This window comes from Pleurodeles waltl, chromosome 11 (genome assembly GCF_031143425.1).
Source record: "Pleurodeles waltl isolate 20211129_DDA chromosome 11, aPleWal1.hap1.20221129, whole genome shotgun sequence".
NCBI lineage: Eukaryota > Metazoa > Chordata > Amphibia > Caudata > Salamandridae > Pleurodeles > Pleurodeles waltl.
In genome coordinates, this window is record NC_090450.1 from 245,901,872 (window position 1) to 245,915,010 (window position 13,139).

A 13,139-nucleotide genomic window follows, 5' to 3' on the forward strand; every position below is an offset into this window, starting at 1 on the left:
AGAATGACATCTACTACCTCAGTCCTTGGCAGGATGAAGCACTCTGGGCACCAAGCCCCCTCAAGAACCAGTGGAGAATGACATCCACTACCTCAGTCCTTGGCAGGAAGAAGCACTCTGGGCACAAAGCCCCCTCCAGAACCAGTGGAGAATGGCATCCACTACCTCAGTTCTTGGCAGGATGAAGAACTCTGGGCACCAAGCCCCCTCCAGAACCAGTGGAGACTGTTATACACTTGAGAGACTGTGACTTTGCACTCCCCAGGATAAAGCATTGGGCAACCCACCCACTTGAGAGACTTGAGAGACTGTGGCTTTGCACTGCCCAGGATAAAGCAGTGAGCAACCCACCCACTGGAAGGACTTGAGAGACTGTGGCTTTGCACTCCCCAGGATAAAGCATTGGCCAACCCACCCACTTGAAAGACTTGAGAGACTATGGCTTTGCACTCCCCAGGATAAAGCAGTGAGCAACCCACCCAATGGAAGGACTTGAGAGACTGTGGCTTCGCACTCCCCAAAATACATCAATGGGCATGGATCCCCCTCGTGGAGCAGTGGCGTCGTGCGTTCATCAGGCTGAGGTGCCCCCGCTCCCCCTGAGGTGCCTGTATATTTTCGGTCTGATGCCCCAGCAGTGTTCTCTCCGTTTCCAGTCAGGTATCTAGTGTGGGCCTCGCCCATGCATTTTGGGCCCAGTGGTCCTCGGAGAATGATTGGTGCACCTTCCGGACTTGTGTAGTTGATGTACATAATTGTATATACTGGATTTGGAGTTTTTACTACTGGATTTTTATTGATTACAATCATTCAAATCATTTCCTTTTGTCCTTGCGTTATTCAAGGGAGGGTGGGGGGGCGTATATGTAATGTTGCAGCATGTATTTGTGTATATGGTGTTGTGGGTGAGGGTGGGGGTGTTGCGTGTTGCATCTGTGGGTCACTCTCTTTTCCCTCCCCCCTCTCCCCTCCCCTGTGTTGTAGGTGCATTACTCACTGTGGTCGTCGCCGCCGTCGTTGGAGCTCCTGATAGAGGAGCATGAAGACCATCAACAGCAGGATCTGCAGTTCGGGCTCCATGGCGTCCTGGTTCCTCTTGTGGTGTGGTGTGGTGTGGTGAGGTGTGTGTTTTCCCTTCTGTGTACTGTTTCCGCCGTGTTTTTATTTGCGTTGGTTCCACCCCGGAAAAGGTGGCAAATTGTCGTGTTGTGGCAGGGTGGGCGGTACATTGTCTTCTGCCTGTCTGTTGGCGGTTACCGCCGCGCCGTTTGTTTGTACCGCCGTGGCGGTCGGAGTGTTAAAGTGGCTGTCTACGATGGCGGTTTCCGCCATGATCGTAATCCCATTTATTTTCCACCGGCCTGTTGGCAGTATTACTGCCGCTTTAACACCGACCGCCAGGGTTGTAATGAGGGCCAATATGTTTAAACTGAATATATTTGTAAGTAAAGGAAGTATTGGCCCATCAAATATGAAAAAGAAAGTAATAATTCACGTTCTACTGTTCTGATGAACCTCGTTGTAGATATATATTAGCCTTATGAGATATTTGAGTGGTGACATTGCTATTTCTAAAGTGAAACACTACTGTGAGTGTTAGGAAAGATGCGTCACAGTTCATGGCATGTTATAATTTAATTGTGAAAATATTAAAATAGACTGGCTAAGGGTGTGGAATTTATCAGGAGAGAAGAAGTACAAACTACTGGTGCACTAGATATAAATATGTGATTTTGGGTGAAAGGTGTAGTAAAGCTTAGACCATATAGTGATGAATCACTATTATCAATTATTGATCAGAATGTAACTTTTCTCATTTTTGTTATTTTGTCCATTTTTGTAAGATGTGTTAGTGGACAGGTCACTCCTCTCCCAGACTTCACTGGTTACCTCTGTTGGTGTGGGTATAAGTGTCAGCAGAGAGGCCATTGCTTATCCCCCCCGTACTGTACATTCATGTTGTCCTGGAGAAAGGTGCTAGTGGAGAGGACAACGTTTAACTACACAGTACTGTATATGTCTGTCATGCTGGGAAGAGCTGTGACTAGAAAAGCAAATCCATTCCCCACACCCGAATATATATGGTTATTTCCGTGGGGAGAAATCCTAGTGGACAGGCCAGTACTTGTTATGCTTACTATAGAATAGTGAGGTCTTACATGTGAGGTGAGTACCTTCCACACCCTACTATGCATACTGCTGAGCCTGGGTAAAGGTGTGAGTGGAGAGGCAGTGTCCCTTTACACCCAACTCTACACACTGGTTACCTTCATGCAAGGTCTCAGTGGAGAGGTGGAGAGGTCAGTCTCTCCCCAAAGTCTGGTATACACAGTTGTTAGGCTGAGGAGATGTGTCAGTGAGAATCCAGTGTATCCTCACACCCTATTATGCATTGTTGTTGGTGTAGTGAATAGGTTTTATTTGAGAGCCTACTTTTTCTCCACACACTACTAATGAGGAATCTGAGGCATAAGTACTGTAGTAAAGTAAAGTCTAAGTTCTTCCCAAAAAGTTGATTATCTCACAAGACCCTCATGGGATTGTTAAAAAAGCAGTGGGGTACACAGAGTCTTGATGCAAGTTGTTACTGCAGAGACTGTCTCCCCATAGCCTACTATATCCTGTTGTAGCCCTGGGAAAAAAAGAGGTGTTACTGAAGAACTAAGTCTCACCTCACACCCTCCTATACTCTCCTACCCTACTGTGCACTACTGTCATACTGTAAAAAGGTCTCAGTGGAGAGGTCACTTTCTCACCATATATCACTAGTGGGGACTATAAGGCCTAAGTACTGTAATGAAGGAAAGTGTAAATTCGTCCCCTAAAAAATGTTATGATCTTTTGAGAATGTTGTGGATTGTATGACAAAAAAACAAAAAAAATGTATTGGAGCATAGAAAATCTTTCTCAAGAGGTTACAGTACAGAGGGTTGTGTGTTTGCACAGTCTAATACTCACACCCTGAAAAGGAAAACATAGTGTAAACAATAAATCGTAGAAGTAGAGGGTAGCTCTGAAAAGAGCCATTTTTTGTTTATTGTTTTTAACAACTATATTTTTTGTGTTTTCAAAGATTGTTATAGTTTTTTTGGTATTTTAATTTGTTTTTTTAAAAGGGTAGGACAAAAACATACATCTTGAGGCATTAAACATGTGCCCCTTCCCATATATATATTTTTTTATTATTTTTTATTAAGCATTTTACATTATAGTAAATACAACAAACAAACTTGCCAGTTATCATCGTTAGTGTGTACATATAATATGCAATTAGGTGTCCTATAAAAAGAAACATATTACCATAGTCAACATGTCATATCCATTGAGATTGTAAGCACCTAAACTGGGCAAAGGGGCTCAAAAGGGTCATAACATTCAACTTTAGTGCCTAGAGAGGGCGGCTGCAAAATAAAACAGGGGTATCGGTTAGGGTCATGCTAGTGTTAAAGTCATTTCCTCCATTATGTGATAAGCGAGGAGTGTAATATAGCCCCATCGACACCCCCCTCCCAGGGAACATTCGCTCATGGTATCTCCTTCTTATTCCCGACTCTGTTGTTCCTGGGCCCAGCTCACAAACGGATCCCAGATGTCGCGGGGTCTAGATGCAGCGGGCATTAACTCCAAGAATGTGGTTAGCTGTGTATGCCCGTAAGTTACATCCGCCAGCCAATCCCTCACCGCGGGCACCCTCGGCCTACCCCAATGGATCGCCACCCGTCTCTTAGCAAACAGCAAAAGTAATGCATGCAGCCTGCGCATTTCTGGCGGAGTGTCTCTGACATATCCTAGTAGCCCAAGCAGAGGGGAAGGGACATCCGAGCGGCCCACTATCTGATTTACCGATACAAAAACCTGAGACCAATAATCCTTTAACTTCGGGCAGGACCACGCTATATGTAAAAAAGAGGCCAAGGCCGACCCACATCGCCAGCATTCGTGCGTCTCTCTAAGCCTCATTCTTTTCAGGCTGATGGGGGTTCTGTAGAACCTATGTAGGTATTTAAAATGTATTAAACGCAGCTTGTAATTTGGCGAAAGCTCAGCGAGCTGCCCACAGCAGAACTCCCACTGCTCCCCAGAAATCCCAGGTTGCAGCTCCTCATTCCAATGCAGCATAGATTTAGGCGCTACCTCTGGTGTCATGTTTTGCATATGGCGATAAATTTGAGTTACTAGTTTACGGGGAGAAGGGGAACCCACCACCGCCTCCAAAGCTGTAAAGATCGGCGGCGAGTCAGGGAACCCCTCGCACAGTGTCCGGCACGTCGTATGTAGTCTATGGTACAGGAATAATTCGGAAAAGGGCACCTCACCCCCCTCCTCCGGCGCGGGGGGGCATAAACTTGCCATTGGGAAAAAGGTTAGCAAAGGTCCGGAGATTCATCTTGTCAATCAGGTGGCCAGCTGTTCCATCAGCCACGCAAGGCAGCATCGGGTTATGCAGCAGAGGCAGCGATGGAGCATACAACAGCGGGACTCCGGCCCTCCTACGCAACTCCTCCCATACCCACTGCAGCGTCCTAGCCGTATCTACATCTCCTCTAGGGCGCCTTGCTTTAGCGCATATCGCAACTCCAAGTGGAATGGGCACCACCATATCACGCTCCACCGCCACGTGAGGCTGGAAAGGGACAGGGTGGGTCCAAAAATGTAGGAACTGAGCCTGAGCACAGAGAGCATACAGTTTTATATCTGGGGCCCCCAAACCTCCCTGCAGCAGTGGCAGCGCCAACGTGTCCCACGCTACCCTGGCCTGTCCACCCGCCCACACCAGCTCAACCAGGCATGACCTCAGAGTGGCAAAGAAGTGTGCTGTAAGCGGTATAGGTATATTTACGAATAGATAAAGGAATTTGGGTAACACTATCATCTTTGTCAACGCGATCCGCCCAGTTAGTGATAGGGGCAAGGAGGCCCATGATTTCACTTTCTCGCTCAGCCACACCATAGCCCTGCCAAAGTTGAGGCCCCAAATCTCCTGAAGGTCCCGGCTTATCCAAATCCCCAGATATTTGACTTTTTCCGCCTCCCAGCGCAGGGGGTATTCAGTGCGCACCTCAGCAGTGCCGTCCGTGAGGGGAAAGATTACCGATTTAGACCAGTTGATGGAGATGCCCGCGAACCCCTCAAAGCGAACAAATTCCCGCAGGATGCGATCCAAGTTGTCTGCAGTATTTGTAAGATAGAGGGTCACATCGTCCGCGTATAGTGATATTAGAAGGTTTCTAGAGCTGAACCCTATACCTCTTGCAGTATGATGTTGCCTAATCCTCGCTGCCAGCGGCTCCATAGCTATGGCAAATAGCAGCGGGGAGAGAGGACAACCCTGCCTAGTACCGCGCAAGACAGGGAACGGTGCAGATACCAGACCATTCACCCGCACTCTGGCTGTAGGCAAAGTGTAAAGCAGACGAATTTTTCTAAGCAGCAGCGCACTGAAACCCATCCTTTTTAGTATATGGAATAAATATGGCCATTCAATAGTGTCAAAGGCCTTAGTTGCATCTAAAAAAAACGCGGCAGCTTTAACTTCGGGGTGCAGGTAATGTAATGTAGCGAAGATTGTTCGCAGGTTGTGGGAGGTCGCCCTTCCTGGTATAAAACCGGATTGGTCTGGGAGTGCGACCATCGACAGCATTGGCTGCACTCGATTCGCAAGTAGTTTGGCCAAGATTTTCACATCTACATTAATCAGAGATGAGGGCCTATATGAGTTTAGATCGTCAGCAGGTTTATCCGGCTTCAACAGCGTGATAATCATTGCTTTGCGCATAGTGGCAGGTAACACCCCTCTCTCCAGGGCCTCCTCGTACACAGCCAGCAACCGGGGAGACAGCTTATCTACATACGCCTTATAAAAGGCTGTTGTATGCCCATCAGGTCCCGGCGCCTTATCAGGCGGCAGGCTAATGTTAACTTGTGCCACATCGCCGGCGTCTATTGGAAGGTCCATATATTCTCTGTGGTTATTATTGAGCCATACCAATGCAATGGAACCTAGATAGGATATAAGCCCTTCCGGACATTCATCTTGAGTGTTAGTGTATAAACGAGAATAGAACCTGGAGAATGCTCCTACAATGTTCTCCTTGTCATGAAGCAGTTCACCATCAGTTGTGCGCAGCTCATGAATATATGTCGCGTGAGGCGGCGGTCTAACCATATTTGCTAGTACCCTCCCCGGTCTCCCTCCTTCGCCGTAGCGCCTCGCCTCAGCATATTTCCCCAGAAACTTGACCTCCCTCAATGCTTCCTCTTCATATTCCAGTAATTTAGCTTTCAACAGCCCCGCCACCTCTGACTCCCCATCCTCCAAGAAAGTGCGTTCGAGTTGTTTTATATCGGCTTCAAGTTCTACCAGAGTGCTCCGTATTGCCTTCAATACCCCCGCCTGCCGGGCTATACATTGGCCTCTAATAACGACCTTGAAGGCCTCCCAAAGAGTCGCCTCCATGTCCACCGACCCCGCATTACGCTCAAAGTAGTCCGCAATGTCGGTCCGTATCTCCTCCCTGAATGCGACATCAAGTAGTGCCTGGGGTGGGAGTCGCCAAGAGAATGCCGGGGAAGGACCCCCAGGGAGCAGCAACCTCAACATACAGGGCGCATGGTCAGACAGTGTACGAGGCATGTGCTCTACCTGCGACGTCCACAGTGCAACATCTCGCGACACAAGCCAGAAGTCAATACGGGACCACACGCCTCTATAGGACGATATACAGGTGCCCTCCCTCAGGTCCCCATGTCTACCTCGCCATACATCAACCAGCGCGCCATCCAGCATTATCTCTCGTAGGGCGGAACCCGCCAACGGATTCAATGTGCGAGCTGCCCCCTTTCTATCTACATTATCATCAAGTACAGCATTGAAATCACCTCCCCATACAATTGTATCGCATCCAGTGGTTTTCACCTGCCCCCAGAGCTTATGAAAGAACCCTGGAGTATCTGCGTTAGGCCCATACACAGCCACAAATACAACCGAAACACCGCACACAATACCCTGAACCCAAACATATCTCCCCTCTGGGTCACATTGAACTGCACCATCATGCCAGTCCAGCCCGCGTCTTATTAGTATCGCCACCCCTCGGGCATAGTTGGAGTAAATAGCTGAATAAACATGACCCTATCTAGTGTGACGCAGTCTTTGGGCAGGGGCGGTGTTCATGTGCGTTTCCTGCAATAGGCAGACATCCACCTTATGCTGCACCAAATATGCATGTACCAACCTAGCCTTCCTGTGGTCGTTGAGCCCCCTAACATTCCAGGTGAGACAGTTCAGGGTTTTATCCGTTCTTGGCATTTCTCACAAACATCTTGTAACATTTAGTAAGACATGTTGACAATAACCAGGCTGTACGTTAGGACACCGCACAGGTAGCATATAATAGATATTGGCAATAAACAACAAGCTAACAGCCCCAGCCAGCCTCCCCCCACCCACTCCAACCCCCCAACCGGGTCGTAGATTAACCTTCCCATTCCTATCCCCAAAGAGACATTTTAATAAGCAAGGGAACATTCCCGAGGGGGTGTGGCAATGCCGGCTTCTCCCCTGTATAAAACAGGGTGGCCGGAAGATCTGCAGGGGATCCTCCCCGCACAAAACCTAGTAATCAAATCTATCTAGTATAGCAGATGACAAAATTGAACAACGAGCAACACAAGTGCGTCTCCATCTCTAACGAGTAGAAGTCACTTTTAACTAGGAGCAGTTCCCCACAGGGGATATTAAGTAGGATCGACGTTTACTCATTGTCGCAGAGCCTGCTGTCTTCCGACCTCACAGTGTCCCTGGAGCGTTGAGCGGATTTGCGCCCCACATGTTTAGCGAATTTCAACGCCTCTTTTGCATCAGTGAATATGTGGGCAGACCCCTCGAAGGACACTTTCAATTTAGCCGGGTAGAGGAGAGAGTACGGGACCTGTGCCTGCAGAAGAAGCCGCTTTGCAGGCAGAAATTCTCGGCGGGCAGCCTGGACCGCTGGGGTGAAGTCAGGGTAGAAGGAGATTAAATTTCCTTTGTGTGTGATGGATCCTCTCTCTCTTGCCATCTTAAGGATCAAATCCCTGTCTTAGTAGTTCAGGATTCTCGCAATTATGGGTCGGGGCGGCGCACCCACGGGGGGCTTCTGACCCAATGACCTATGCGCCCTCTCCACCGCAAACACCGCCGAGAGCCTGGGGTCAAACAGTTCGCGTAGGAGTTCAGTGGTATATGTCTCCATTTTATTTATGGCAGTGGTCTCCGGAATTCCTGTGATGCGTAGATTATTGCGCCGGGACCGTGCCTCCAAGTCCTCATTCTTTGCATGGATTATTCCTAATAATTTATCCATGTGCAAGAGCTGGTCCCTTGTTTCTACTTGAAACTCATGACATTCTGACTGGCGGGTCTCAAGCGTGTCCAACCTCGTCTCGTGTGTGGCCACCTGGGTTTTAACAGAGTCTAACTGACTGGCGAGATTATCTAGTTTAGTATCTATATTACGGAGGCTGGAGCGCATCTCAAGCATCAACGTGCGCAAATCTTCGCCCTGGTCGTCTGCGGCTAGGCCGCGCTCCTCTGTCGCCTGGGGCCCCTGCACCAACTCTCCCTGGCGCGTGGAGCGCTTATGATCAAAGTTCAGCTTCGGCTGTTTAGCGTCGTGCTTTCCCATGGCAGCGAGGGATCCACCCAATATTGCCACTAGTTTTTAGCTGAGTCTCACAGCCACCTCCGTTCCCTCGCATCCACAGTCAGGCACTCCTGCCTCCTTCTCCGCGCCCACGCTGACCGATTTTGTTTTAACAAGTCACTGTGTCGCCGCTTGTACCTCCGCTGGGTTCCTTTAAATTGACTCTCCGCAACTAACCCAAACTGTTGCCAGGGTGCAAGCCAATGTCCATTATGCCGTTCACTAGCGCAGGTCGACGGAGTGGGGGCCCCACGTTCGCACCACCGCACACCCGAGGCAATTGGACAGGTCCTCGCAGCCCCTGTCTCTTCTGACAACTTTCCACTTTTGCCCAGTTGTGTCTGCTCACATGCCCCCAGGCGCCTCACCTCTGCATCTTCGGAGCGCTCTATTCATGGCTCAGGGTAGCTCAAAAACTTCCACCCTTCCAAACGCTCCCAACTCCTCCACAGGGCGCCCTCGGCATTTACGGGATTCCGTGCCGGTGTTCAGCTCCTCTCCAGTCCCCGCGCCACCTCATTCTGTTTTCAGCACTTTGGGCCCCAAAATGGCGGTCGCCACCCCTAGTGTCCGCCTCACCGATCCCCTCCGCAGGCCCAGCGTCTCCGCTCGTCGGGGCGCAGTCCAAATTTCACCCCTCTTGCCGCCGCCTGGGGTCCTTAATCTTGTAGGCATCGTCTGCACTCTCTAGCTGCGTCCCGCGCCTAGAGCCATCGCCAGCAGCGCGGCTCCGCGAGCCTACCTCCCAGGCAGCCCGGGGCCGTTTCAGCTCCACAGCTCCGGCGAGATCCCCGGGCAGCCCGACAATGCCGGGACCTTCCGCGCCCCGGCTTCGCCACCGCTCTGGTCCCGCCGCCGGCACACGCTCCCAGCCCAAGCCCAGGCTCCTCCACCAGAAGCTCCGTCAGACAACGCCGCCGGCACCGCTTTCAGACCGCACTATCCCCCAAGTCCACGCAGACAATAAAATAAAGCAATTCACATGTCGCCATCTGCAGCGCATCATCCTCCACACATTAATACAGGTTTTGGCAGTTTGGGCTCGCCCCGATGTTAAGGATCATTAAAGGATTTCAATACGGCCGGCGGAGCACACTCAAAGAGCGGCCATCTCGCTGCTCAGCAGGCCACGCCCCCTCGCCCCTTCCCATATTTAATGATTTCGGCCTTAGGGTGGGCTTCCGGGGGCCTCTGATGACTTGGAGAGAAGAACCGGACACCCACCTCTCCATACACATTATATTAGGCCCTGGAGGGAAGGCTCCTAAGGGCCTCTGATGGCTCAGGGAAAGAGGATATGCATCCCTCTCCCCATGCAAAATATGTTCAGCAACGGGAATGGGCTCTCCAGTGCCTCTGATAGCTGAGGGAGGTGAATCCTGTGCTCCCCATCCCATAAACAATGTTTTCAACCCCAAGGGTGGACTCCCCAAGGCCTCTGAAGGCTTGGCGAGGGGGGTTACTATGCTAATGAATTCATTAACTCACAATGTGATTGCACTTGTTTTCCCACTCCTTTTATTCCGTTCACGTCTTTTTTAGGTACAGTGCATAGTTGGGTGACACATGGTCCTTATGCCCTGATGAATTTACCTTTAAGTTTTATGTAGAAATTAAACTTGTCAGTCATTCACAATAAACTGGTCTAAACATGTTATAATGTTTTCAATCATGAGCCAAGACATAGAGTCAAATATATGTAACATGCTGTGTTTGACTCATTTTTATGCTTTATATTGAGAGGAAGCTACTAGACTCTCTCTTTCTTTCTCAAGGACATACAGGAGGGTGACGTCCCCATGAGATGCAGAATGTTAGTGACAAACTTTGAGCATCAATAGTGACTTGTATTGAGCTTGGTCCTCCTGTTACCATAGGAAAAAGCTGATGACGCTATAGCAAGCCTGTTGGTGAGTAACAGCCAACAGGCTCATAGTGATCACATATGCAAGGTACTTCCTGTAATTTTTGAATTCCTATTTTGATAGACGCCCTGATGCACCAAACCTGGTAAAAAATCACACTCTGTCTTAAGGTCTGTCTGAGCTTTACTGGAGCATGACAGCGCTATGCATGACAGTTGTTATAAGGCAATGTAATATGAATGCTCTTCTATGAGAACTATTGTTGTGAATGACACCAAGGACTTATTTGTCGTAATGACTTTTTAAGTGGAGGGTGCCATTGATGTGTTATAGACCCTTTACAACAGTGGTTCCCAACCTGTGGCCCAGGGATCCTTGGGGGCCCGCGAAGCCTCATCAGGGGGTCCGTGAATGCTTAGAAAATTTAATAAGATTAATAGGTTATATCACAGCTTTCAGTAATGACTCAGTGGGGGGTCCCCAGATTCCAATAATGATTCAGTGAGGGTTAGGTTCCCAGCTTTCAGTAATGACTCAGTGGGGGGCCCCGGATACCAATAATGATTCAGTGGGGGTCCCCGGGTTCCAATAATGATAAAGTGGCAGTCCACAGAAGTCAAAAGGTTGTGAACCACTGCTCCACAGCTCCAATTTTGTATAATTGACAGACATTTAACACTGCCCTCGTTGGCAACCTAGCTCTTTCTTATAGACATGCTTGGAGGGTACCTGCACAAGTCCTGTCCACGTAGACTAGAAAATGCAACAATTTTTCCACATTTTCAGTTAACATTGTTTAATAAATATAAAAGGGGCTCTTTGCATGTATGTAAGGAAATAAGATCCAGCGTTTGGTGGAAGCAGCTTGCCAGTGATACAGTAAGAAACACTTTTTTAACCAAAGACAATCAGAAAAGCGGAGATTCTGAAACCAAATGACACTGTAAAATGTGCATTTTAATATTGAGAAAAATAAGGTGATGGAAACAAATAGGATTTCTACCTCTCTTACTAATAGATGTTCTGAGTTCTGTTCAGCATCTTCAGGCACAGTGGAGTACAGAGTTCGTGTTTCCCAAGGGATTGTGGTGACCTGTGAAAAATAAAAATAAATTAGAAAACAGTGGGATATTTTAGCTAAACTTTATCTGAATGCAAACAGATCTTTTAAAGTAATATAATTGCAAATAGCTGGAACATAAAGGACAGAAGGGCAGTTAATACTAATGAGGCCTAAATAATATAAAACATTCTACTTTATCTGAGCCTCAAACCTTATGTATTTCTTACTCCATCTTGAGTACCTACTCCAGCATTAGAGAGAAAGCTTTACATACAATTTGTGCCTAAGAGACCTGCACATATACTACACATACATTTCGGACAATTATTTATCTGATGAATCTTTACAATTTCACACGATCGTATACAAATCATTCTTTTTAATTCCTCTAGCACACTGTCTTTTCTCCGGTCTCTTAAAATGTAATGACATGTATGCAGAATACGCTATATAGTTTCTCGCCAGTGACTCCCGCATAGTTTTGCGCCTGTGATTCTGAGTGATAACGGGATACAGGTAGTCATGTCTGATGGCATAAATTACTCAGGGGAGAATTGGTACTTCTGATATCTTGTGTGACCTGTAGGCTGTGGTGTAAATATTGTCAAGGCAAACAGCGACTTACTAAATTAAACTGAGTACCAATAAACAGTGTAATATAACAATAGGTTTTGGTTTTGCATACTATACTCAAACATAAAGCATACCATACCATTGCCCAAAAGGTTGCCTCTTCCCACAAGCAAACACATAGATATCCACGTACATTGACAAACAATCGCATATATGAGAGAGCGGCAGGTCGCATAGGTGATGTGCATCAGCAGAGCATAGTCGATGTATCGGACGGGCACAAGTTGATGCACTTGAGAGGTGCCCAGGTGCTGTCCGGCTTAGTGGCAGGCTTTATATGCTTTATTAAAGCACAGGGTGGTGTGTTATGGAACACAGGGCGACGTACACTGTGGCGTCACTGTGAGGAACAAAAGGTGTGGAGTAGTAGGTGGGCACAAGTTGATGTCAGAGTGGCACGTGATTGTTCCTCGTCAGGCATTACTAGCTCATCCAGTCCTGTTGCGTTCTTTACATTGAAGAACTTGCATACAAGAACCAGAATGCAAACAAAGGCAAATCAGCGCCAGGTACACTATTAACTCATTACATTAAGGAAGCTATACAAAGGTGTTTTCAGCTATTCTAATACATTTGAGGGATTTTGAGAGAAACATAAAGCTGTTTCTGGGAAGATTCCAAATTCAAAACTACCAGTTTAGTAAAATTATCAGTACGCACAGAAATATACGCTCACATGCAGAGATATACAATATTAATAGCAACAGGCAGTAATGGCAATAGTACTGCACTTCCTAGCATAATCCCATAAGTGTGTTGTAGTGAGTAGTTTGCCTCACATCTGGTGCAAAGGTGGTCAATTCACCCTACTACCTAAGGGCAAAAAAGTATTGAGTATAAAGAAACTAAATACACAATATGCATAAGTACAGATAAGACCACAGCACCCATAAA

General features: G+C 47.8%; 1 protein-coding gene across 5 annotated transcripts in view; it reads right to left on the bottom strand.

Moving 5' to 3' along the window:
- Nucleotides 1-13,139, bottom strand: part of DOCK10 (dedicator of cytokinesis 10) — a 1,618,956-nt gene that overhangs the window by 1,067,716 nt on the left and 538,101 nt on the right. For all 5 annotated transcript variants that reach the window (XM_069213493.1, XM_069213489.1, XM_069213490.1 and 2 more), the window contains exon 3: nt 11,553-11,642. In XM_069213493.1, coding sequence (XP_069069594.1) covers nt 11,553-11,642 — 90 coding nt within the window. The remainder of the gene's footprint in view (nt 1-11,552; nt 11,643-13,139) is intronic.